This window comes from Acanthochromis polyacanthus, chromosome 15 (assembly GCF_021347895.1).
Source record: "Acanthochromis polyacanthus isolate Apoly-LR-REF ecotype Palm Island chromosome 15, KAUST_Apoly_ChrSc, whole genome shotgun sequence".
Lineage (NCBI taxonomy): Eukaryota > Metazoa > Chordata > Actinopteri > Pomacentridae > Acanthochromis > Acanthochromis polyacanthus.
Genome location: NC_067127.1, coordinates 24321191 through 24348660, shown reverse-complemented (window position 1 = coordinate 24348660; position 27470 = coordinate 24321191). Strand labels below are relative to the sequence as shown.

At 42.4% G+C, this 27470-nt stretch overlaps 2 protein-coding genes across 4 annotated transcripts in view; one reads left to right on the top strand and one right to left on the bottom strand.

Moving 5' to 3' along the window:
- Positions 1–427: 427 nt before the first annotated feature.
- stpg4 (sperm-tail PG-rich repeat containing 4) lies at positions 428–27356 on the top strand. Of its 3 annotated transcripts, XM_051959938.1 has the most exons (7): positions 428–696; positions 846–902; positions 5946–6200; positions 7310–7374; positions 7666–7711; positions 13379–13483; positions 16517–16747. In XM_051959938.1, the coding sequence occupies exons 1-7, from the start codon at positions 667–669 to the stop codon at positions 16589–16591; spliced, it is 633 nt and encodes a 210-aa protein (XP_051815898.1). In that variant the 5' UTR covers positions 428–666; the 3' UTR covers positions 16592–16747. The 3 variants fall into 3 exon arrangements, with proteins under 3 accessions (XP_051815898.1, XP_051815900.1, XP_051815899.1); XM_051959940.1 differs by lacking the exons at positions 13379–13483; positions 16517–16747 and adding an exon at positions 27242–27356; XM_051959939.1 differs by lacking the exon at positions 13379–13483.
- Positions 25078–27470, bottom strand: part of ttc7a (tetratricopeptide repeat domain 7A) — a 65680-nt gene continuing 63287 nt past the window's right edge. Inside the window, exon 20 of the mRNA XM_051959935.1 lies at positions 25078–27470. Coding sequence (XP_051815895.1) covers positions 27252–27470 — 219 coding nt within the window. The 3' untranslated portion in view covers positions 25078–27251.

Here is a 27470-nt window from a genome sequence, read left to right as displayed (position 1 = left end):
AGCCTGGCAACAAGGCTGAATGTTGCGCTTTTGCTCCCAGAGCGAGATTTTCACTCCGGGTGATGGTTTTAGGTTCAGCTGCACTGAAAGAGAGAGAGTGTGTTTCTGTGAGTGTGTGGCTTGTACCTGACACCATACTCCAATATGCTACGAGAGGTAAGATACTTATAGCTTCATACACAGAGCAGCGGGTTAGTTTAGAAGAATTTCTCAAGGCATTCCATTTCAAACCTGAAGTGTTTTCAACTGTGTTACCTTTCCTTTCACCTGAAGACACTGAACAGTCAGACATGCCATTTGTTTTGTTTTGAACTTGACTGTAGTTTGCCTTGCCGTGCTTAAATGTTTTATCTGTATATACTCAGCATTCTTCCAAATATCACATGATGGGATGCTAATGAAAGAATGTACAGTCTGTGCGTCGGTGCTGCCTTACCATTGTGTCTTACTCTCAGGCAAACTGGTTGGAGAGTCTAATTTTAGCCCTCTACCAGGCCAGCTTGTTGAAAAATTGATCGATAGCGGAGTCGCTGCTATAGTAACAGTCACAGTTTTAATGGTGGTCAGGTGTCACTGGATCCCCTGAGCAGCAGATAGTGTACGACAATGAGTACAGTGCAGGATGTGAGCGCATGAAAATACAAAGTCATCTGTGAAGTCACTGACATGTCCAGGGGTTGTAACAGAAGAGAAAAGGTAAGGCTCAATCCTTAAAGCCATTGGCGCTGTGTGCTTAATGAGGAGAATGGTAGAGCACATGATGTAGGAAATGCATCAACACATTCTTGGCATCGCAGCAGAAACAATCAGTTGTGTCTCATCTTGTATCTTGTTCTTATCTGCAGGGTGATGACAAGGTGGACCTGTGTGGCCGGGGGAGCTGGTGGCTGGGAACACTGAAAGTAGGTGTCGTACAGCAGCATGGTTTCACAGCCTGTCTGTTGAGGACTGGCTGCTACACCAGCTTCAGGGCAGGCCCAAACACTTGCCACTAGTTTGTCACTTTGAAGTGGCCCGCTAGCACATGAAAGGTTCTATTACCATTTGGGTAGATGTAATTTAATCAAGTGCAACTTTTTTGGAGAATTTGCTCCACTGAAGCTCAACATCAGCATCATAGGAAACATTTTAAGATATTAACTGTTTCGGTTTATATTGAACTCTTGGTCCTTGTTGTTATGTTTCATCAAATTACTCTTTTTTTGTTCTGTGTGTCAAGCAATTACCCCACAGAAAATTTTCTACAAGATAGTATTAATGCCCCACAGAACTACTGAGTCTGGAACATCTAGCTTGGAAAATCCAAACTGAATCTCCATGTAATCTCCTATCTCCATGTTAGGAGATACAGGAGAATCAGTTTGGCATTGGACGAACTGAATCGCGTTTCCCTCCCGGGAAAGTTTGGTAGGACCAATCATAGCACGGGAGGCGGGAGTTAATGCTGCATCATCTTCAGGGCCTGGATTACCCATAAAACACCTGCGCACCTCCCGTAACCAAACACAAACATTAACAAAGTTATTCCTAACACCGCTAATCGATCGGAAGGAGTCTTTTGTTGCGTAGCCTTTTCAAAAATAAGTGTTGTACTTGAGAGTACCCCATGTATTCGCAGATTTTTGTGACAAAAATGGCAGTAATCATTCACCGCGACACTTTCTCGGCTGCATGCCATTGCTGTTTGGACTACATGGACTTCAAGGTCGATTTGTTTGTGCATCACATCCGTGTTAAGCTGATTGGTTCTTTCTCGTTCAAGCTGCATTTGTTAGCCCCTCCTTTTTGAAATCGTCTCCTATCATCACAATGCCAGACTGCCTTTATTTGTATTTAAATTAATACATAAATAAAGTCAGTATGGATTTTCCAGGCAATGGAACATCACTTATTTTATTCAAATTTCGTATCTGGTTGTTGATTTAAACTCTCAAAATGTATCTGTCTTTATCAAAGATATGAGTTTGAGTCAATTTTTTCCTTGAAAATGTTCCCTCCCTGCCATAAAATGGCTTAGATGTAACCCAATACCATTACCGTCTTAGAATGCGTACACACGTGGACAAAATTGTTGGTACCCCTCAGTTAAAGAAGGAAAAACCCACAATTCTCACTGAAATCACTTGAAACTCACAAAAGTAACAATAAATAAAAATTTACTGAAAATTAAATAATCAAAATCAGCCATCACTTTTGAATTGTTGATTAACATAATTATTTAAAAAAACAAACTAATGAAATAGGGCTGGACAAAAATGATGGTACCCATAACTTAATATTTTGTTGCACAACCTTTTGAGGCAATCACTGCAATTAAACGATTTCTGTATTTGTCAATGAGCGTTCTGCAGCTGTCAACAGGTATTTTGGCCCACTCCTCATGAGCAAACAGCTCCAGTTGTCTCAGGTTTGATGGGTGTCTTCTCCAAATGGCATGTTTCAGCTCCTTCCACATATGTTCAATGGGATTCACATCTGGGCTCATAGAAGGCCACTTTAGAATAGTCCAACGCTTTTCTCTCAGCCATTCTTGGGTGTTTTTGGCTGTGTGTTTTGGATGGTTGTCCTGTTGGAAGACCCATGACCTGCGACTGAGACCAAGCTTTCTGACACTAGGCAGCACATTTCTCTCCAGAATGCCTTGATAGTCTTCAGATTTCATCGTACCTTGCACACTTTCAAGACACCCTGTGCCAGATGCAGCAAAGCAGCCCCAAAACATTACTGAGCCTCCTCCATGTTTCACCGTAGGGACAGTGTTCTTTTCTTCGTATGCTTGGTTTTTGAGTCTATGAACATAGAGTTGATGTGCCTTACCAAAAAGCTCCAGTTTGGTCTCATCTGTCCAAAGGACATTCTCCCAGAAGCTTTGTGGCTTGTCAACATGCATTTTTGCAAATTCCAGTCTCGCTTTTTTATGAGTTTTTTTCAGCAGTGGTGTCCTCCTTGGTCGTCTCCCATGAAGTCCACTTTGGCTCAAACAACGACGAATGGTGCGATCTAACACTGATGTACCTTGGCCTTGGAGTTCACCTTTAATTTCTTTGGAGGTTGCTCTGGGCTCTTTGGATACAATTCCAACGATCCGTCTCTTCAATTTGTCATCAATTTTCCTCTTGCGGCCACGTCCAGGGAGGTTGGCTATTGTCCCGTGGGTCTTGAACTTCTGAATAATATGAGCCACTGTTGTCACAGGAACTTCAAGCTGTTTAGAGATGGTCTTATAGCCTTTACCTTTAAGATGTTTGTCTATCATTTTTTTTTGGATGTCCTGGGACAATTCTCTCCTTCGCTTTCTGTTGTCCATGTTCAGTGTGGTACACACCTTTTCACCAAACAGCAGGGTGACTACTTGTCTCCCTTTAAATAGGCAGACTGACTGATTATGAGTTTGGAAACACCTGTGATGTCAATTAAATGACACACCTGAGTTAATCATGTCACTCTGGTCAAATAGTTTTCAATCTTTTATAGAGGTACCATCATTTTTGTCCAGGCCTGTTTCATTAGTTTGTTTTTTTAAATAATTATGTTAATCAACAATTCAAAAGTAATGGCTGTTTTTGATTATTTAATTTTCAATAAATTTTTATTTATTGTTACTTTTGTGAGTTTCAAGTGATTTCAGTGAGAATTGTGGGTTTTTCCTTCTTTAACTGAGGGGTACCAACAATTTTGTCCATGTGTGTAGGTCTAGAATAATGATACAGAAAGTTCCACCCTGAAAACTGACAGGACTGGTTCCACAGGTTTGCTACATATCTTACTGTGGAAGTCTGAATCTGTCTTTGAGACTTTCATTGGTACATATTGGTGCAGTTTCAAGGTAAATAGGCCCTGCCATGGTGCTGACTGCTTTTTTCATTCATGATGTGTCTTCCAGTATATGCAAACGACAGTTTAACAAGGTTTAAAAAAAAATAAGAAGCTCTTTAAAAATAGATTTTCAAGGTTGTACAGTATCAGAAAATAGTAATAAAGGTACGTTTACCACCTGAATCTCAATTTGTGTTTATCATCTAACAAGAAAACCAAAACATATTGAGGTTACTATAATAATTTTCTTTCTTTAAATAAAAACCCTCAAAACTACCCTAAAACAATGGCTCTAGACAATTTGGGGCATTTTTGCTAAAAATGGTTTAAAAGTTTAAACCATTACCAATATTGAGGCCAAATATTTTTCTTTAACTTCAACTACTCAGTTAATAATTTTTGCTGTGGTGAACCATCCACAGGTTAATCCAGCCATGAACCCATGTGCAGCTACTGTAGCACTCTTCAGGTAGCCTCCAGTTGCTCTGATTAGAGCACAATACAGCAGAGCAGAGCCTCATAAACATATCATGTTCTCCTGATGTCTATTGTTTTTCCATTAATGGCTTTTATTGCACAGCACTATCTCATTGTCTCTTTCCAAAGTGTGCTGTCTGCCAAAAACAAATTTGGGCGCTTTTACTGCAGCGAGTTCACAGTGCATTCATGGTGATAGCAAGCAGACAGAATTAATTACTGGTTTATCTTAAAGTGATCCCATTTCTCAGGCTACACTGTTAATTGTGCACAGGTTTGGATTTTTGGTTTTCATACAAGGTATTCATGCAGCTTTCAAATGAACAAACACTCTCTTATGACACATCATCTTCCAGAAAGTTTAAACTGAGTAATTAAGATGAGTCTAAAGTTTGGTATCATTGCAGCAAAGAACTTTTGATTGGTCACTTCTGACCATGTGACCTAGAGCCAATAAGGTCACAGCCTCAACTGTCTATTAATAATGATTTACAAAACAGGAGTTGTGGCAACAAAGAGGCAGATGGCAACAGTTTCCAGAGTAGATACAAGGTTAACTGTGAAACTGCACATAGCATAAATAACTGGTGAGTGGCATCTATTTCCTGCAGGAGCTCAGTGCACGGTGGCTAATTCAATTAGCTTCGATTTATTTTCATTTATACAGAGCTAATTCCTGCATAAGTCATCTAAAGGCACTTCCTATAGTAAGATGAAGAACTTCAATCCATCCATCCATTATCTATACACCGCTTCATCATTAGGGTGCCTGAAGTCTGGTTGGTTGGAAGTTTATCCCTGCTCACTTAATCTAAACCTAGGGGACACCCTGGACAGGTCACCACTCTATCACAGGGCTACATACAGAGACAAAGAATCACACTTGCAGACAATTTAGAGTCACCAATTAACCTGAGCATATTTTGGTCTGTGGGAGGAAGCCAGAGTACCAGGAGAAAACCCACGCATGCACAAAGAGAACATGCAAACTCCATGTAGAAAGATCCCAGGAAGGCTGGGATGCAAATCGGGGATCTTCTAGCTGCAAGGCGCAAGTACAAATCACCAAGCCACTGTGCAGCCTCTAATAAAGAACTTACAATTTCATATTCTACAGACAAAAAACAAACCTAATGCTTCCCTTTGGGCAGCATTTTGGGAAACCGTGAGAAGAAACTCACTTTAACAGTGAGAAACCTGAAGCAGAACCAGCCTCAGTGAGGACAGTTATTTGCCTCAACCAGTCAGGGAGAGAATACTGGGGAGAAAAAGAAAAGTACAGCACAGATAAACAGACAAACAATACATAAGGGAACAACAGACATGAGGGAGACTGGTGAGGCCAGGAACCACAGACTGTGCTGTTTACAGTACAGTACATTTATGTAATGTAGATACTAGTAGCTCTACTTAGACAAACATTTTATTGTCTTAAAATGCTTAAAATGGTCAGAAGATTTAACTACAATATTGCTAATCAGTGAATACAGAATTATAGCAAAAAAAAAAAGTACCTGACAAAAGCTGAGGGTGAAAGTAAAGTCACTCAGTAATGCAGTCATGGCTACAACATGCTGACCGAATAGTAACGTGTTCATCCCAACACCAAGTGATGTGGGTCAAAGATTCCTTAAACTTCTCCCCTTGTCCAGGATACACCCAACCCAGGCGCCTATCACATCTGGGACTTCATTGAAGAAGCTGAACTGAACCCTGTAAGAAAGACTTATGGTTTCAAAGGTGTGGGCAGGAAAGCCCAGACTCTGGGTGTGTGTAAGGGCGATCTGCTGCTTCCCGGGGCATATGACTACATCGACTGCACTCAGGAAGTCCTGAGGAACCAGGCATCCTACTCTTTCAAAAACTGCCCCCGACCTGACATCATCACCCTGGGAATCAGAGACAAGGTAGCATTCAAACAGGAACTTTACTGATCCTTTTGGCACATGTATTTCACCACATATAGATGCACTTTTAGTGTTCTTTCTGAGCATTAGATGAGATTGTTGTTAGCAACCTCAGGTCAATAAATGTACACTGTGGATTTGGACCACTAACAGTGCTAGGGAGGAGTTACTATCAGCGAAGTGATGTAGGATTTGTCCATAATGTACAGTCCATGGTCCATCCACACAGTACTTCTGTGCAGTGCCTCTTGTGGGCTGTGACATTTGGGTATGAGGTCAAGGTTGTGGTCCCTGTGGAAATCATAACAACTTATTTGAGGTGGCAAGATATTTGGAAGCTTTAGTCATGTGTTTTTCAAATAGAAATAGTTGCACCACATAACTCCCTTTTAAAAACACAAATATCAGTATTTACATTTCTATTACGGTCAGGAATTTTATTGGTGTTTTGGAACTTTGGATAGCACCAGGCCAGGTGTTTCCTTTTACGTTGAAGCTAGGCTAGGCTATTCACTCCCTGCTGCAAATTCTGTACCTCATTTACAGACATGAGAGTAATTCAATGATTATTTAACTCTCGGAGAGAAAGCAAATATGTGTATGTCTCAAAATGTTAGCTCTTCATTTAACGTGCAGAAGGTATAAACCTTACTGTATGTTGTATTATTGTTGCAATGTCATGGTCCACAAATGGCTGCAGTGTGCAGTATGAAAACAATAATTTGACAACTTATTGCGTTCATGGCAGAAAGTTTGTCATTAGCATTAAATCTGAAGATATTGTAAGCAAAAACTGTTGTTCTGTTTAATCACAGATGTCTACGCTTCCTCTGTCCTTGTATTTCTTCGCCTGAGGGTGTAATTTACTTCACCAGTATTTATTAACTGCTTTAACAGTATACTTGGACCTAGCATCTAATTATTACCAGTACTTCTCTTAAAGTACAGTAGGTGATCTTCAGAATGCACAAACAGCAGACTGCGAACACAACTCTTTGAAGAAGTTGCTGGCAATGTAACACAGTAGCCAAAAAATACAACAAAAGAACTCACATGGCGATACTGTCATATATATTTAAGCACTTCTTTACTTTTGTTCCCTTTGCCAGGACATAAACACTTCACCATGCGACTACAATGTAACAGTGAAGCCAGTGGAGAAGATTCCTTGCAAGTAAGCACTCAACAAACAGCCTCTCTTCAGTTCCCAGATCACAGCAGAGCAGACGAGCCATGAATCACCCCTTGATTGCCGAATCCTTCCTCCTCATCCGACGTCTCCTTCCCTCTCTCATTTCCTTGCAGCTCAAAGATGGAGGAGCAATCACCAACCTGCTCTCTCATTTTCTCTCCCTCTGATCATTCATGGCCTTATTCTTTTCTTCTCTCACTCTTCCACTCATTGTTCTTCTCTCTCTTTTTTGACAGCCAACCCCCCCTCCTCTCTTCTCTCCTATTCTTGCAGGCATGTGATGTTTCGGTCGACTGTGCAGCGGATCAGCTTTCTGCCTGTAAGTATCTGGTCACCAAGAGCAGTTATTAGTACCATTCAGTGTTTCCATTGCCCACAAAAAGGCTTCATTACAATATACTTTCAATAGGTTTTGGTTACAAGCCATGACCTAATGTGTATCTGGTATGAGCTGTACTAGAGCTAGTTATGACAACCACAAGGGTCAAAGAAAACTGATCCCACAGGCTGTCTGATTGTATCATTTGCCCCGTTGGAGGGCCTGTTATGCCACTGCGCTGGCTGACCAGTCAGCTTTAGTTCGTATTGCAGAGTGTTGCAGCCTTAGCCGCGTGTCCGTGCTGGTAGCTGATGGATATTTGAGCTGTGCTGGCAGGTGCTGAGTGTTGACAGAGAAGGAAAGGCGCTAAGAAATCCCGAGGGTGTTATTACTGCAGAGTTGGGAGCAGTTTTCTGCTGTTAGTGGTGTCATAGCGACTCTAAGACACGTTTTTTGTCAAAGGTTAAGCAGCTACACTGATCCTACAGCTAAGTTAACCGAAACCACAGTTTATCCTGAAGGCTGACCCGACGGAGGTGGCAGACATTAGCAGATCAAAGCTGATGTGTCTTAATGTTTGGCCTGAGAAAATCTGAGATGGGAGACAAGAATTTTAGGTTTCTCTGAGTCTTGACTCACTGCCAAGAATAAAACAATTTCCACACTTTCATAAACAAACCTCAAGTGAGCTGTGGATGTTTGGGAACAAAAACAATACATATCCCCCCTCTTTTTCCTGATTTGACTTAATTTACCTATCCTGGGGCGACTGCGTGTCCTAGATTTACATGCTGTGCTTTTTTGCAATATCGACTGCACGTGCTGCTCAGAAGGAACAAATCCTCCCTTGAGATTCAAGCCTGTTTGAATTAAAGTCATAATCCCGGACGTGTTCATATGAATCCTACTCTCCATTGCTGAAACACAAAAGTGATTTTGCATGAAAACTTGCTGATCTAAACACCTGCTGTCTGAAAGTTTTAAAGTGACACATTCTACACTTGTTGGTTGCTTGATCCACTTTAGAGTGAAATATTTAAACAATTATTGGATGGACTGCCATGAAATGCACAGACATTCAGGATGCCCGGAGGAGGAATCCTCATGTCTTTGAGAATCTCCTGACTTTTCCTCTGCTGCTACAATGACGTTGAGAAAACATTTGAGAAATATGTAGACAATTATTGGATGGACTGCTGAGAAATTTAATTCAGAGATTTGTGTTCCCCTCAGGATGAACTGTAATTAATTTGGCAATCCCTTTTCACTTTTCATGTAGTGGCAACTTCAACTCAATATTTAAATACAGCTCTGAAGCATTAGAAGCTGTTTTGGGATACCTCTCATTCCTGAAGTAAAAATGACATTTGTTTGTCTCAAAGAAAATACAAGTAGTCTTATAGTTTAAGAACATCCATCCATCCATCCTCTATACACCGCTTTATCCTCATTAGGGTCGCGGGGGGTGCTGGAGCCTATCCCAGCTGACTCGGGCGAAGGCAGGGGACACCCAGGACAGGTCGCCAGTCTGTCACAGGGCTACATACACAGACGAACAATCACACTCGCATTCACACCTACGGACAATTTAGAGTACTCAATGAACCTCAGCATGTTTTTGGACTGTGGGAGGAAGCCGGAGTGCCCGGAGAAAACCCACGCATGCTCAGGGAGAACATGCAAACTCCATGCAGAAAGATCCCAGGCCCAGACCGGGATTCGAACCAGGGATCTTCTTGCTGCAAGGCGAAAGTGCTAATCACTACTCCACTGAGCAGCCCAGTTTAAGAACATGTGCAACTAAAATCAACATGAAACTTTCCCACATCAGTCATCAGTCCAAACGATTTGCTAAAAACTAAAGGGCAGATAAATCATCACGGGAGGAGTTAATTATTAGTTCCCAAGTGGATTTCATTGCATCATCGAGGAGGAACCTGTGTTCAGTGACGCTGGGGCAGGAACAATGTGGTGCAAACATTTACAACAACGATCCTGCAATCGGCCTTTTCAGCTTTTCTGTTTCCATTGCGATGTAGCATCCAACAATTTCGATCAGGATCTTCATTTTAAGTGTGCCAAGACAACAACAAAAAGTAGCTCCTGAATGTAACTTGAGGTCTATGAGCACGTAGACAATAGAACATTGATGGGTTTGTTGTGTTAGTGTACATGGTAAATTTTAAATAGAAGATGGTGACAAGAATATCGAGAGGGCAGAAAATGGTTTTTCGTCTCTCGGAGTTTAACTAATAAATGGCGAGACCTGCACAGAAGTGTTTCAGACCTGCTCAGAACTACCTAACCCGCAGTAGCTGCTTTTTCTTCCTTGAAAGTAGCCCTGAAAGAAAGAGGTTCTATCAAGGCAGTTCTTGTGGTCGGAATGCACTCAAAGATGTGTCAAGCCCTAAAACGGCCCTTCAAGTTCCTTTTAAGGCCTATACTGTACCAAAATAACTAAACATGGAATATAGAATGACATGCTTTAGTAAATTGAAGAACAGGCTAAATATTACACCTGGCAGTGAGCAGCATTAGTGGTCTAACGAACCATAGTTGATCTGGAATCTGTAAGCAAATCTACCTACAGTTTGGCATTCATGTGATTAGTGGATTCATTGCAAAGTTGGACCATCATCATGTTAAATACCCTCTCACTATTACTTTTTAAAGCAACCAGCAGTTCCACTAAGGCCAATGCCCAATCTTGCAATTCTTAACTGGCCATGCTCTGCCAAGTTTCATGACATCCAGCCTGGTAGTTTTTGCAAAATTCTGGTGACAGAGAAACAAAGACAGACAAACAAATAAAACAAAGCACTGAAGAAGTCCCTCCGCCTCATCTGATCTGTCACTTGGAAGTCGCAATACGATCTGAACTGTGGGTTTTAGGATCCATCCATCCCTGATCAGCATATTAGCACTGTCATTGGGACTCAAAGCTCCTTTGTGTCTGAACACAGCCTCACACAGCTACAATGAGACTGTAGTGTCTTCTTGTTTGCCGGGAAAAAGCCCTTTCAAGTTTATGTATTTTCTATGTTTATGGAGGCATCACTTAACTCAAAAAACTCTAGAATACATCAAACTAATTGAACTTAATGTCTTCAAAGTTTCCAGTTGATTCAATGGAAAACTAAACAGCAAGATCCTCTTCACATAAATTAAAACCAGGTCAAAGTTTCAGAGACATTTACAGCATATAGTGGTTACCTTCACCACCCACGGGAATGCTTCTAACATGCTGTGCCATACTAGGAAAGTAGGCCAGGTGCTTTGGCTCAAACACACATGCACACAAGTTTTGCTGCTGCCTGCCGACTCCCATGTAATGCACCTGCATTAGCACCTCTGGGAGCATCAGGCAGGCGAGTCGGGTCCGACAGGCCAGTTGCCGTGGATCAAGTGAACTGGCAACTGAGATCAAATAGCATGTAATGGTAGTAGCCATCCCTGTAAAGAAAAGAGGAAAAGACACCATCCTGTCCCTCTCCGTCAGAATCTGTGACTGAAAATGAAAGGCTGGTCCTGTGTTCAGGGACAGGGCAACAGTTTTATGTCAGGGGAGGAGGGTGGAGGCGGGGCGATGCTATTTCTGCATGGCACGCCGCTGGTGATGACCAGTATGTGTGTTAGTGGGTAAGAGGAAAGGAGAAGTGAAAGGCAAGGAGAAGGAGAGAGGGAGAGAGACCAACTGACTTGACAGGGACAAACCCTAAACATGTTGAAACCACGGATCTGTTGGCAAAGGTTAAAAAGCCATGAGTGAAATCATATATCGTAGGTCTTAAAACCAGGAATATGAGAGCCCGAAATAGATCTGGTGTACATTGTTGGTGCATCCTTCAGATGACTGGATTACTAGCATGGTATAACAATAGGTTTTCACAAGAGTATATCCAAGGGTCGAGGAATTAATCCCTCATTTGGCTTTAAAAATGCTAGAGGTCACCATGTACAGTAGGTGAATTTACAGTAACTCTAACCTCAGAGCTTGTTCACACCATCAGGCCTGGAGTGGGCTGACTGAACACTGTGGGAAAGGGTACAGTTTTTTTCTTGTTGTGTTTGGTGCCTGAACAATCCCATTCCAATTCTAAAAGCTTCATTAAAATTAAGCTCCATGCACTCTTCTGAGAGAACAGGACCTGTGCTTCAGAAAGGTTTAAATAATTGACACTAACATGGTGTTAGCTGAGTAAAGTCTGGAGTCCTGCTTGTATTTAGCTGTGTCTTGTATCCGTAACTGCTGTGAACACCCAAGAACCTACATTACTATTAAGATTGTGGTTGATTGAGTCTGCCTCACTTATAGAGCTGCTTCGGGGTCATTGGGTTTGAGGACAAACTACTTGCTACAAGCTATTGCAAAGTAGTAAAACTTTAAGGTAACATAATGCTGAAATTTTATGGATGTCGGCAGCAAATCGTTCAGGTCCCTTGTGGATTGGGCTTGCTCTGACTCATCTTTCAGGTGCTCGATTGGTTTAGGATCTGTGGAGTTTGGAGGCCGGTTCAATATCCTTGAGTTCTTTGCTGTGTTCCTTGAGGTGTTCCTGAGCGGATTTTGCACTGTCCTGCTGGAGGCCACTGCCATCTGGAATGTCATTGCTATGGGTGGTTATGTTTGGTCTGCAAGAATGGTGTATATCATGGAAGTATGTGTGTAGCCTTCTAACAGGCTTCACTATTGGTTGTGAGGGCCAGACTTAAGGTCCTTACACACCGGGAGCGATGCGAATAAACGATGCGAAATTGCGAAATATTCGGATGCGAGTTTTGACGCACCTGTCCATACATATCAAGCACGATGCGTTTTTGCGACTTTCCGAAGGGGAGGAAGACGTTGCCGTAATGTATTGCCACCTCTTCTTCTGTTTTCCACCTGCCTGGCCACTCCTCGTCATTTCTCCCTCCTCTCTCTTCTTTCTCACGTACGTGTCCCTCAAATTCCTCCACATCTTCTTCACTTCTTCAACTATAAAGTATGAATAATAATAATATCTACCATATGCCACAGATACTAAAAGCAGAAAACACACCACTGGGCGGATTATTTTCAGTTCTGATTAGATGCGTTGCGATGTCTTTCTGTCTTGATATCATGTACTGTAATGTGAGTCGGGGCCAGTACCAGGAAAGCACAACATTAAACTATAATCCATAAACGTAAGGTAACAACCGAGACCTAATTGATGACCGTGACATCAACGCAATTGACAGTGAAAAGTATGTTGTATGCCGGTGAATGGGACGTCGCAACAACACGCAATCTGATTGGTCAGAAGTGGTCACAAAGAATGCGAAACTTTAGAAAAATCGACCATGATCCGAAAAAATAAAAGCCGCAAAATCGCTGAGCGAGAAAACGTTGCCGATGTGAACGCGTGTATTGACAGGATACAGGTTAGAAAAAAAATATTGACGTCCGAAAAAAACGCAAGTAAAAAACGCACCCGGTGTGTAAGGACCTTAAGTCTGATGTACCTGTGGCCTCCCTGACCATCCCTTGGCTTTAACTCTGCCCCCATGGTCATCACATAAGACAACACTATTGATGACTACATGCCATGCTAGTACTGATCTGCCACATACTAGGGACTGATCACATTGCTCAATACACAAACCAATGATTTGACCAATGACTACATTTTCTTACCATCTCAGAAAAAGGGACCTGCTCCATGCCACTACAACCCACAGACCAGACCAGCTAAAGGCATCACCTCCTGCTTCAAGTCCACACTGCCTCGACTCCACAGTGTGAACTCAGTGAGTCCACAAATTTAAATTTACATTGTTATACACTGCTCAAAAAATTAAAGGAACACTTTCAATCTAAGTATGGCTTCAAATCAGTGAAACATGTGGGATACTGATCTGGTCAAGTAAGTAACTGAGGGGCTTTTTAGTCAGTTTCATCTGCTTTGGTGTTCATGAAATTAACAACAGGTGCACTAGAGGGGTAACAATGAGACAACCCCCCAAAACAGGAATGAGTTTACAGGTGAAGGCCACTGACATTTTTTTCCTTCCTAATGTTTTCTGACTGTTTTTCACTAGTTTTGCATTTGGCTAGGGTCAGAGTCACTTCTGGTAGCATGAGGCGATACCTGGACCCTACAGAGGTTCCACAGACAGTCCAACTCCTCCAGGATGGAACATCAATGCGTGCCATTGCCAGAAGGTTTGCTGTGTCTCCCAGCACATTCTCAAGTGCAAGGAGGAGATTCCAGGAGACAGGCAGTTAGTCTGGGAGAGCTTGACAGGGCTGTCGAAGGTCCTCAACAGATCAGCAGGACAGGTATCTGCTCCTTTGTGCAAGGAGGAACAGGATGAGCACTGCAATAGCTCTACAAAATGACCTCCAGCAGACCACTGGTGTGAATGTCTCTGATCAAACAATCAGAAAGAGATGTAATGAGAGTGGTCTGAGGGCCCGGCGTCCTCTAGTGCCTGCTGTGCTCGCTGACTGGCACTGTGGAGCTCGGCTGGCATTTGCCATAGAACACAGGAATTTGCAAGTCCACCACTGGTGCCCTCTGCTTTTCACAGATGAGAGCAGGTTCACCCTGAGCGCATGTGACAGGCATGAAATGTCTGGAGAAGCCGTGGAGAACGTTATGCTGCCCTTTAACATTGTTCAGTATGACCGGTTTGGTGGTGGGTCAGTGAGGGTGTGGGGAGGCATATCCATGGAGGGACGCACAGACCTCTACAGGCTGGACAATGACATTCTGACTGCCTTTAGGTATCAGGATGAAATCCTTTGACCCATTGTCAGACCCTACATTGGTGCAGTGGTCCTGGATTCCTTGTGGTGCACAACAATGGCCAGTCTTATGTGGTAAGAGAACTCATGCAGTTCCTGGAGGATGAAGAAACTGATACCATTAGCTGGCCCCCACGCTCACCTGACCTGAATCCAATAGAACACCTTTGGAACATTATGTTTTGTTCCATCCGACACCATCAGGTTGCTCCTCAGACTGTCCAGGAGCTCAGCGATGCCCTGGTCCAGTTCTGGGAGGAGATACCCCAGGACACCATCTGTCGTCTCATTCAGAGCTTGTCCCGGCATCGTCAGTCATGCATACAAGCACATGGAGGCCATACAAACTACTGAATACCATTTTGAGTTGCTGCCAAGGAATTTCAGCAAGATGGACTAGCCTGCCACATCAGTTTTTCACTTTGATTTTGGGGTGTCTTGAATTTAGCCCTCCTGGGGGGTTGATAATTTTCATTCTCATCAAACAATGTGGCACTTTTCATTCCTAACACATTATCCAGTCCATATCAATGCTAAGATCCAGTTTGTTATTTCCCCGTCTTGAAATATGATGTATTTTCAAAGTGTTCCTTTAATTTTTTTGAGCTATAAATTCATAGTAGACTGGTGGTTAGCGCTGCCACCTCATAGCTATAAGAACCTGGTATCTTTCTGTGTGGACTTTGCATGTTCTCCCTGTGTATATCTGGGTTATGACCGGGTACTCTGGCTTCCTCCTACTGTTCAAAAACATCCATCCACTATCTATACACCACTTTATCCTTATTAGGGTGGTGAGGGGATGGAGTCGATCCCAGCCAACTTAGGGTGAAAGCAGGGGACACCCTGGACAAGTCATCAGTGTAACACATGGCTACAAAGAGAGACAAGCAATCACGCTCACATTCACGCCTACAAACAATTTAGAGTTCCTAATTAAACTCAGCATGTTTTTGGAGTGTGGGAGGAAGCCGGAGTACCCGGAGAAAACAAACACATGCAAACAGAAAGATCCCAGGTCCAGCCCAGGATGCAAACAGAGGATTTTCTAGCTGACGGTGCTAACCACCGAGACACTGTCCAAAAACATGCTGAGGTTAATTTGCAATTCTAAATTTTCTGTAGGTGTGAATGTGAATGTTTGTCTCTGTTCAGCCCTGTGATAGACTGGTGACCTGTCCAGGGTGTCCACTGCCTTCACTCTAAGTTCAACACTAATAAGGATTAAGTGGTGTATAGATAATGGATGGACCATAATTTATTTTTTTTACAGTTCTGTATCAGCTTAGCTGCATTATGGGATTTTAAAATTCTTGATGAGCAAGTAAAATGGATTATAAGCATTTTAAAATTAGATTCATAAATGAGCTTACCATGGTTTTGATGGAAAACATATAATTTTATAGAGCTTAATTATGATTTGAATAGTTCCTGCCTGTAAAGTGGAATATCACACAATTATGTGACATATTGTAGCACTGAAAACACACCATACGGATAAGGACACAGGTCACAGAATACAGATATCTAATTCTGCAAATACTTTATATGCGATTTAATACTTGGAAGAAAGTAAGTGGAAAACTAAACGTATAAGATTTTTCTTTTGGGGCCCCTTTGTGAAATGAAAACTAGCTGTTCATCTGTGTGTGTGCGTGCGTGTGTGCGTGCATGTGTGTGTGTGTGTGTACTTCTTTCTGCTATCTCGGTGGGGACTCGTGTCACGGTGGGGACCAAAAATGAGGTCCCCACGGGGGGGAAACAGTGTTTTCTTGGCCATGTTGTTACTGAAAAAAGTAAAAGTGCAAAAAAGTTTCTTTACGGTTAGGCATTGTTTTGGTCTGGGTTAAGGTTAGGGTTAGGGTTAGGGTTAGATATGAATGGGAGTCAATGGTCTGTCTCCACAATGATAGAAAAACATAGTGTGTGTGTGTGTGTGTGTGTGTGTGTGTGTGTGTGTGTGTGTGTGTGTGTGTGTGTGTGTGTGTGTGTGTGTGTGTGTGTGTGTGTGTGTGTGTGTGCGCTTTCCACAGAAGACCCCAGGACCGGGCGCCTATGAACCTTACTGGAAGTGGTCTGACTATGGAGGTCACAGACCCCTCATTTAGCTGTTTTTCCACATCATTCCAAAGTGTGGACTTTATTTCCCACAATGCCAGGATCCCATTCTGTCTGAGTTCAACCTGAGCACGTGTCCCTCCTAATTTAAAAAATAAAAATAAAAACCATCAATGTGTGAAGGAGGGGAAACCTCCAGTCTTTTATTACTTGGACCAATGTTTATCTGCATGTCAGTGAGGGATTTTGTGGTCTGCCAACGACATAATCAGCTACATTTGTTGTGCTCAAATCGCTTTAGTGACGCCGGCCAGGGAAGCAGAATGATCTTATCTGCAACAAAGGGTACTTCATTCCACTTAACTACATGTTCCCGGTATTGCTCTCTCCCTTCATCTCTCCTCTCTCCTGCTCTCGCTCCTCTCTCCCTCTTTGTTGGCAGTCAGGCTGCTTTGCCTTCCTACTATCTCTGCCCTGCGATGCACTCAGGAGGAGGAATGCTGCTCAGCCATGCGTCACATGCACATAGCTTAGTGTGGCATGCTGCACCCTCAGATAACACATTCAGTATTAGGGGCCAAGGCAGTGGCACACAATAAAACAGCTATTCTTATCGCTACCTACTCCACATACTCGCTCTTTCTTTCGACGAAACAAACAAGCACGGCTAATAACATTGGGACACAGTGAGCAGCACAGATAGGAATCACCTTTATGAGGAGCATAATGCTGCTGTATTATGTGCAACAAGGGGATAGGTACAGGAATGAAAGCAAACACATTGCATGCTTGTTATTAGTATATTTCTGAGGGTTTTGCTGAGCAGGCATGAGCTTTGTCAGCGCTGCTTCATGTTCACAGACACTAACGCAGAAGAGCAGCAGGATTTTGTGGCTTGGCCAGTTAGACAGTCACTGAGGGAGTGGAGTTATATTCATCCTTTCCACACAAACACACTACACGGTCTGATCCAAGGATTAAATCAGTCTAATTAAGCTTTATTTTAGTATTGATTGTAAAGCATGAGTAACACGTCCAATAGCATAGCAAGGACTCCTCATAATGGCATTAACAAACAATAATATAGCTGCTTCACTGATAGAAAATCGGTTGCATGATGATGAAAGATCTGAACTCAGCTGGAGTGTTCATGAATCTATTAACTCTCTCCTCAGTTCATCATTTATGGAGCAGCTCGCTGTGTCCGAGTGGTGACCTCAGTTTTTCAAAGCATAACTAAAAACATCTCCATCTCCTCTTATCTCTATTTCTTTGCTGGATGGACATTAAAGCTGCATTAACGAATATTTTGAAATGCACAGAGGATTACATTGCTTTGCATATTGTGAAAGGTTGTGGCTCTTTGTGATGAGCCTGAGAGGAATTATCATCAGACTGCATCATGCTTCAGTTCGATGGAGTTTTCTGTGGGTTGTTCAGCTCTTTGTTTTGAATTATTGTATAGAACTTTAATATCTTTATTCAGACTCAATGATCTTAACCAGTTTGAATAAAAAAGTTCTGACAAAAATACATGTGTTACCTGTCTAGCACCAAACAATAGCAATCAAAATAGTGTTTGAACACAGACAAAGCCATAATATGTTGCTCATGAGTTGGTGGAGACCAAAGCAGAGAGTGAATGTTGGACTTTAATTGGTTAGGTCGTCCAAATGCTCTGGATCTGCTAGATGTGCTGTTTGCTTGCACGCCTACCATATCCAATTAATAAAGGTGATATGCAGTGTTGTGTTTGCAGCTGAATGGCCAAATGACCATCTAATTGCTGTAATGCTTCTGTAAGTGTGCAGCTGTGGCAGTAGACAACCAGCGAGAAGACAACTGAAGCCATGTTTGTCGTCATATAATAGGAAAACTTGGTGCAGTCTGTGAAAATATTGGATTTCCACAATGATTTCCCCCAAGATTATCATTCAATATTTTACCATTACGGTACAAGCACAGACAGTAAACATCTGTGAGATTAAAAAAAAGCACCTTTGAAGATTAAACCTGCCACTGACAAAGAGGTTACTAAAGATCGTTTTTGGTTTTCATAAGTTAATGTTGTAGGTGAACACCATCTCCACTCAGCAGGTCAACACTAACCTCACAGATCCCTGCAGCTGACTGGGATTGTTCTTGTGAGACGCTGAAGAGCCCCTGAGCTGTATGAAAACAGGCATTAACATAGACTGACAGTGGAAGTTTATTTAAACAACATTTTTTTAAGCAAAGAGATGACCGGAGGAGTGTTCTGGAAACGTGGTCTTGAGCTGAATCCTTTATGAGTTTCTTTTGGGACAATATTTAAGAGACTCGTGCAGCACATTATCACAGCACATCTACTTGGCTGACTTTAATCCCACCACTCTGTTTTCCTTCAGTTCCTGACACTTAAGAGCCTGAAGAGGTTCAAGAGCCAGGCTCTTATTCCTGCTGTCATTATTGTGGAGACAAAGGAGCCCAGCCGGAGATGGAGACAATCTTATTAACACGGGGCTTTGCACGCAGCCTCTGGAGGCCTGGACCTCTGGATCCACTGCTCCTTGTGAGGCAGATGCAATGAGAGAGATATGAATGTGTGTGTTTGTGTGTAACAAGCAGTCGTTCCGCCTGTGGCCAAGGCACCAAGCCCTCAGTAATCTCTCTCTCTCTCAACCCCTGGCGCCCTTCCTCCCTTCTCATCTCAGTGATCTCCACAGTCCAGCACTGATCTCTGACATATGCCTCATACTGACGACTTAACACCCTCCATCTCCCACAGCCTGCCTCGACCACAGGCACGGCGAGGCACCCGCTCTTCCGTTGTCAATCAAGGTCCTCCTCGTAGACACACATTGCTTCAAAGAACACGCACGCAGCCGCACAATGCAATGAATTCACACGCACACATGCGCTTGTGATCCTTTGCTTTTTAAATATGCACTTGCAAACTGATGCGCAAACCTGCAAACATGTGTGCACATACATGTGCGTGGAGTTCTGTGGTCCAGTACCTGGACCGTCATGTGCGTATTCCTGAAGATTCTAAGTATCTGAAACTATTTTTACATAAAATTGTTTAAAATAATCATTAAGGTGTCAACAGCTACTGAATAAAAACCCACAGAGAAAATGATCAACACCCAGCAATAGAGCCGACACAGCATGTACCGCACAGATCCCACTGTAAACACATTATCCTTTTTCATCTCCGCTAGAACTTCATGTGAAGGGTGGTGGGGATGTGATTTAAGTGTGATTTAAGATGTGCTGGCACAGTGAATTTCGATCATTTTAGTAAGGTCACGGGAACATCTGGTGTCAGGACAGGTCATACAAACAGCCCAAACACTGAGTCCAGTTTCCGGGAACAGCCTAATGAGATCCGGTCATCCTTCAGCGAGCAGTGCAGCACATCAGAGAGGGTCTGGAATAAATCTGTGTTTTTGGCAACTTACAACGAGAGGTGACCCTGCTACTCAGCTGTGCTGCTGGGCCGGAGTCAAGCACGTCAAATTAGCAGCTAACTCTGGACAGCATGCTGAGAAAATGTGACACAGCTCCAGAATGACGAAGAAGTCAGACTGCTGGAATTTCCTAAGAATGTGAGGTTGCTTAAAAATACTCTTAATCCAGCTCTGGCATGGGACAAATGCTGAGTCTTAGCTAAAGGTCTCCAAACAAACAAACCCTCCAAACAGTGCAGCCATTGTTCGTTCTCTGACATTGTGCTGAACTAAAACTGAGCCCTCAGATGAGCCAGGCTTCATCCACCTTCCTCCATTTAACATGAGCACCTTGAAAAACTTCACCCAGCAGTAAGAAGGTCAAACAGAGAGGTGACAGGTTCAGAGGTGCTGCACCTTCGTGTCCTCTTTAAAGCCCGGTCACATTCACTCTCATCAGCAAAGCCCACACTGAGGGTGATGACTAACAACCTGAGGAATTCAGCGGGCAGTATGACACACCAGGAGGGTGACCAGGTATCCTTTTAACCCCCCTCGAGCTGCCGACAGACGCACTGGAGCAAGATTACGCTTCTATTAAATGACATTTAAAAGTTTAATCAGCTCCAACAGGCGACTGTTAGCGAACAAGGGGGGCCATTGTTTAGGTGGGTAATGGTGCTGGCACTGTCGCCGTGTGTGTGGACGTGGACCAACAGTACTGGAGGCCTATCAGTTGAGCTGGGAGTGATTGATGGAAGAGAACACGCTGCTGGCCAAGCTGCTGTTTACCGTGGTGTTATTAGGCCTGGTGCTCGACAATTTCAGCCTCATAAATGAGCCTCAGAGCATCTCCAAAAAAATGAGGCTTGTGGTGGTGTGGGTACAATGTGAGAATAATTCAGCACATTTTTTCATATCATTAAGGTGTCAACAGAGAACCCAAGTGGTGTTACTGTTGTTGCAGCTGCAGCAAAGACTTGATCGCTTTGCATTGAATGTGTTTGCCTGATCTGCACAAAAAATGCAAACGTGGTGATTCTGAGATAAGATTTATGCCAGATTATTTCTTGGCCATGTCTGGTCATTTTCACCACTTGACATTTTACTTGTCAGTTTTTGTACAGATTACACACCACGAGTTATTGTGAGCTTTGGAGGTGCTAGTCGGCACATTTAGTCACCTTTCAGACCAACTCACTGGAAAAAATGCCCGTCTCAAAACAAGAAAAAAAAAACCTTATTTCAATTAACTTTTACCTTGAAATAAGTGAAAAATGGCTTCGTAAGATTTCTTGAAATAAGATGTATTTAGAATATTGAGATCTTAAAATTAGCTAGGAAAACTTATTTTAAGCTTTATTTTATCAGGATTGTCAAGCTTAGGCGTCTTAAAATAAGCCAGACATGTTTAAAAAAAATCCAAAAAATCAGCAAAAAAAATTCCCCAAATTTCTGAAAATTTGCAAAACCTTCAGGAAGAAAATTCCAATAATTCCTTAAAAAATTCCCTTCAAAAAGAAATAAAATCCTCCAAATTTGGCAAGAAATTTTTCGTAAATATTTTCAAAAACTGAGTAAAAATCTTCCAAAAAAAAAATCCTAAAAATATCTAAAGTGATTACATATACATACATCAGTAAGACTTCGGATATTTTCTTCTTTCTCCAGTGAATTTCGCTGGATTTTGGTTGATTTTTATGTGAATGCTCATAAGAAACATTTTTCATATTTCATTTTTCCACTAAAAATTGTACTAAAAATTTCCCAAAAATGTTAAAAAGGTGGACATCAGAAGTTTCACTGTGAAAATATATTTCCCCCCCCCCCACATTTTCATACTTTAAAACGGGTCAATTTTGACCTGCAGGATGACACGAGGATTAAGCTTATTTTGAATTTTCTTGTAAAATTCAAATCAAAACAAGATAATTTCAAGATCGATTGACTTAACAAGGTATTTAAGATGCATTGTCTTAAAACAAGTCCCTCTATCTTGCTGAAAATGTCACTTGCTATGTGAATTTTTCTTAAATCCAGTGGGACTAAAATAAGACTTGGTAAGCTTTTGAGATTTTGCAGTGTAGACTGCAGAAATAAGACTACAGTAGAAGTCTGGACATTTCTTCTCCCATTTTTTTTATCCCCTTCAACATCCAGCTCTGGGTAGCAAAACCACCAAACTGAGAATTTTTGCAGACGGTTTATTCTGTACAGTGAGGCCATCCTTGTCGTTTCTTTTTGGCAAATTTGCCATTTTAGTGTCAGCATTTGTCTCTCTGGATGCAAATGTTACACCAAAACAATCCTCCATCAGTATTTTCAGTGACTATCATTGCAGCATCCTGCTCTTAGATGTGGCCATGATGGCTGTGATTGTTTTTAAAATATAGAAACACGGCAGAGAGTTTTCTCACACCTGTAGCAGAATAATGCTGAGGAGCAGTCAGACCATTCTACACAGTGCTGTGTCTGTCAGATGGTTTGGCTATGTGAGACTAGCTACCTTTAGACAGATCCAAATGACCTGTTCCCAGTCTTAATTGAGCTGCACTCCGTTACTTATTTACTGTAGCATACATGAGAGCAGTATTGTTTTTCATCATGCTGAGAAAGCAAATTGTAATTTCCAAAATTGCCAAACTGTTCTTTTAACTGACTTAAATTACACTCACAGACTTTGTGATGACCATGTATTTGCATTTAAGCCCTACATCAATTAGGGTAGGCTGCACAGTGACTTGGTGGTTAGCTCTGTTGCCTTGCAGCAAGAAGATCCCCGTTTCGTGTCCTGGCCTGGGATCTTTGTGCTTGGAGTTCGTATGTTCTCCTTGTGTGGTTTTCTCTGGGTACTTCTCTCAAAGTCACAAAAACATGCTGAGGTTAATTGGGAACTCTAAATTGTCCGTAGGTATGAATGTGAGCGTGATTGTTTGTCTCCATGTGTAGCCCTGTGACACACTCCAGTCCACCCACACAACCCTAATGAGGATTAAGCGGTATATAGATAATGGATGGATGGATCAATTAAGGTGGATGAAATGTCAAAGCCATGAACATTGGTTACAAATGGCAGCTACAATATCTATGAAAATAGTGGGAGAAAACATTAGCTAAGTATTTTTACTGTAAAATTGCTCAACATGTCAGAATGCAAAGCTTTTAGAATCGGCTTATGTCCCACAGTAAACACTGCATTTAACCCTCACCTCGACGCGATCCTCACAGCATTGAGTGCATTCTTTGTCAGCATGAGAACACTGAAAGCACCGTCGCATTGAACTGAGCTGGAGCATGTTTTCTCGGGGATGGACCACGCACGTACACTGACATTTTATTTATAAATGAGATTACGGAACCACATCTGATCCTCATAACCTCCATCACACCCCTCACCCATCCATGACTCCCTGGCCTGGTTTGGACATCACAATGACGGTTTATGGTTTCCTTCTTGGAGCTTTGCACCAGCTCCACCCAGCCCGTGCCCTCCACATGCCCCTGCAGGGTTGGCATCAACACACTCACACACTCACACACACACACACGCACACACACATACACAGCACTGTGACCTTAATCCCAGACACCTTCGACTGTCATCTGTTTCATATTGATCACCATTCAGTCCGACACAGCTGCCACTTATTTCATGATGTATGGACAGTGTGTGTGTGTTCGGGGGGAACATACGTCCAATGCATGGACCTGAACACTTGATACCTGTTGCTTACTACCATCCCACCCTCATATCACACACACACACACACACACACACACACACACACACACACACACACACACACACACACACACACACACACACACACACACACACACACACACACAGACAGTCTTTAGTTGCTCAGGTGTAGAAGTGAGAGCGTAACCCGAGCGACATGCATGGGTGCTCTGACATCACCGTGATGCAGACGCATAATGCTATACATGTATGCACGTATGTAAAGGTGTTTGTGTGGTGACATTAGGACCAGTGAATAGAGCTTCATCTGCCCATTGTCATTCTGAAAGGCTTTGCAGCGGGCCGCTTCCTCCATTAATCTGCCTCCTTTTACCAGAGCTGTCAAGACCATGGCATGTGCGTGTGTGCGAGTGTGTGTTTAAGCATGTGTTCTGCACCACACAATGTTTTCATGCATCGTGTGTGTGTGTGTGTGTGTGTGTGTGTGTGTGTGTGTGTGTGTGTGTGTGTGTGTGTGTGTGTGTGTGTGTGTGAGTGTGAGCACACCATGTAATATTTCACTCTTTCCCCTCGGGGATTAGACCATTCATCTCCCAAAGCCCCTGTGTAGGTGTCTCACACAGCACTAATGAGGAGAGGATGGAAGATGGGAGAGTTTGCGAGCGAGGAGGGAAAAAGTAAAAATAGATTTTTCAGACGGCAGAGGAGAAGGCGACAGTGATCGATAATTTCTACGCCAGAAATCGAAGTATTGATGAATGTAGGATTTTCATGCAGGGAGCGATGGGTATGTGGGCGATAGCAGAGCTTTAAAAAAGACAGAGAAGGTAGGGATTAGTGCTTGTAGCCCTACGGGAAGGGAAACAGTTAAGATTTTTTTTTTTTTTTTGCTGAGAGCAAAGACAGGGACTCTTCCCATAACACAAATCAATTTAAACCAGCCTGAGACATTGATTATAGCCAGCTCATACCTCGCATGGTAACAGCAGACATCAAACAGACACTGTCAAGCCTGTAAAACCACACAACAGGGGCATTATCTGCCTCTCACTGTGTGTATGTGTGTAGCGCCTGTGTGTGTCTTGTCGGTGTATGTGTGTGTTGTTCAGCAGACCAGATATCTCTTCGCTTCCCCAGTTACTCAAACAAGGGGATGGCTGCTAGGCAACCAAGCCACATCACATCACATCAGGCAAGCCGGGAGAGAGCGAGAGACATAGAGAGACGGAGAGGGAGAGACAGCACGAGGAGGAGGAGGGAGTTTGGAGGCAGAAAACTGTGCTGGCAGTATTACATAAGCCGGCAGCCCAGTCCCACTGCTCACATTAATGTGGTTAGGCACTCGGAAGTGATGTCCATTAGTCACAAGTGACAAGGCAGGTGAAGATGCGGCATCCAGCAGTGATTTTTAAAAGCCATTGTTATTTATAATGGAGAGCATTATGAACAGATGAGTCCAAAAAACACACACATATGATCGGATGAATCGACTACTGTACCGTACAAACAGAACAGGGACTGATGACACTCCAGAGGGACCATTTAAAACAAACACCCATGCATGAAGATTCATAATGTAAAGGTATACCGTGTGAAAACACATGCACGTACACGCACATAAGGATGCCGTATGGACTGATATGTGGGCTGCCTCTTTGAGAAAATATATGAGCTCTCATTTGAAGATGAGATAGAGGGAGTGTTTCAGTGTGTGCACATAAAAGCTGTGTCAATCAACATGATCATCAAAAATACATCACAGGCTAAAATAACGATCAAGTGCTGCTGCTGCTGTAACCGACAGCCTACACACCCATCTGTAAATACACATATGGAACACAATATACATTCTATGTCAAGATGCAGCCAGCACATCTCTGTGATTTATAATCCATTAATCCACTGATACCCAGCAACTCTGATTATTAAAGATATTACTCATTTGTCACTATCTGCAAAAGAAATACTACTTTTGTACTAATAACTCCATAGGAGATGCGTAGTGTTACAATACTTACATCAGAACATTGTTTTTCTATTCATCCCTCTTTTATCTGCAAAGATCTGAAGCCCTCTGTTACTTTTTCACACAACCAGTAATGATTTTACTGTTTGCATGTAAATGTCCACTGACAAGGGGAAAAAAGTACTTTGTCATTATTAAATATTGATGTTACGAATGTTCAAAGTATTTGAGGAACAATATTGAGAGGGTGACAGTAAATGTCACTGAATCTAGAAGCATTGCCAATGAAAGTGAAAGTCATTTGTTACATACCTTCTTATTGAAAATATAATCATTGAAAAAATTTTGGAAAGCACACTGGCATGTTTTCTTGCCCAAAGGTAGATGAGAAGATTGACTGCACTCGCACAATAAGAATGAAGCTTATAGTTAAGCCCAAATTACTCATAGCCCTGCAGAAATTTGAATTATAGTGAGCTTTTTTATTTAATTATTTTTTACCAAAATGTTTCTTTGAGCTGGAAATGCAATTAAGAAGTGAAAAAACAGCAAGAGATTGTATGCTAATGATACATTTGATCTATTCTTACCAAAAAAGTAATAAATGGCAAATTCATTATTTGCTACTGCATTGATCAATTCTTCCAGGGGTCACTTTGGCTTCCCCACATGCCCTTTGAGATTTTCAGTGTGGAATTCCTTGTACTTTTTGATGATGCTTGCACTGTGGCCGCTGGCACTTGAAAACACCTGGACTTTAGAGCCTTTTCCCCTCTTGTGAGAGGCCACAATGTGCAGTTCTCACTTAATGATGTACCTGAGCTGCGGCTCACTCTGCTCCTTGGTTTTAACCAATAACTGCAGCTGATTTGTAGCTAAAAACTTCTGCATCAGCTGTTCTCAGCTTGTTGTGTATTAGAATGCTGTAAAACATAATATAAATTTCCACAACTATAAGGAATGATATAGATGTTTGTTGAAGCAATTTCAAGGGGTATGACTATTCTGGACATGGCATTTTTAGCAAAAAGCTTAAAAATAGGTAAAACACACCATCAACATCTCTACACTGAATGCCATGCCATTCTTTGTAAAGTTTTTATGTCATTTCTTGCCAGAAGAAGATCTGGCATAGGTATGAATAATTTTGGGCTCTATGGTACATCCAGGTGACTGTTAGCTTAGCTTATCTAAGTTTAGCTTTGCATGGCTTAACACCAAGACTGGTAACAGGGAAAACAGCTAGTCTGTTTCTGTCCAAAGGTAACATCTGTCATCAGCACCTCTAAATATAATCAATTAATTTAATTCTTCTGACTAGATAATCCATAAGAAAGCGTAGGTGTAAAAACAGAATGTTGTGGCTTTTTGAGGGGTAATATGCTAAGCTAACCACATGCAGGCTTCAAGCTTCGTGTTTAAAGGATTGATATGAAAGCAGTATTAATCTCTTCATTTGCTTTTCTGCAAGAAAGCACACCTTTTTCCTTAAAACAGACTATTTAAAATGCATTTTTCCATTGCTTTTCATTTTCATTAGCATTTCTTCTCGCAAAAGGCCAATTCCTCAACTCTAACGCTAACCTCCATCCCACCCCAGCCCGAGCCTTTCAGATCTCCCTAGGGATGATGGTGAAGGGCCGGATGGGGCAGGAGGCTTCCAGCTCCAGGGCTGTCAAGAAGCAGTCGGGAGCCTGGCTGGAGTCCCGAGACTGCAGGGCCTCGCCCAGGCCGCTCCACGCCTCATGGGATGTGCTGTGGACCTGAACTGCATCACGCAGGACCTTCTCACCCAGGTGGACACGCCCGCTTTTCACCAGCAGACGACC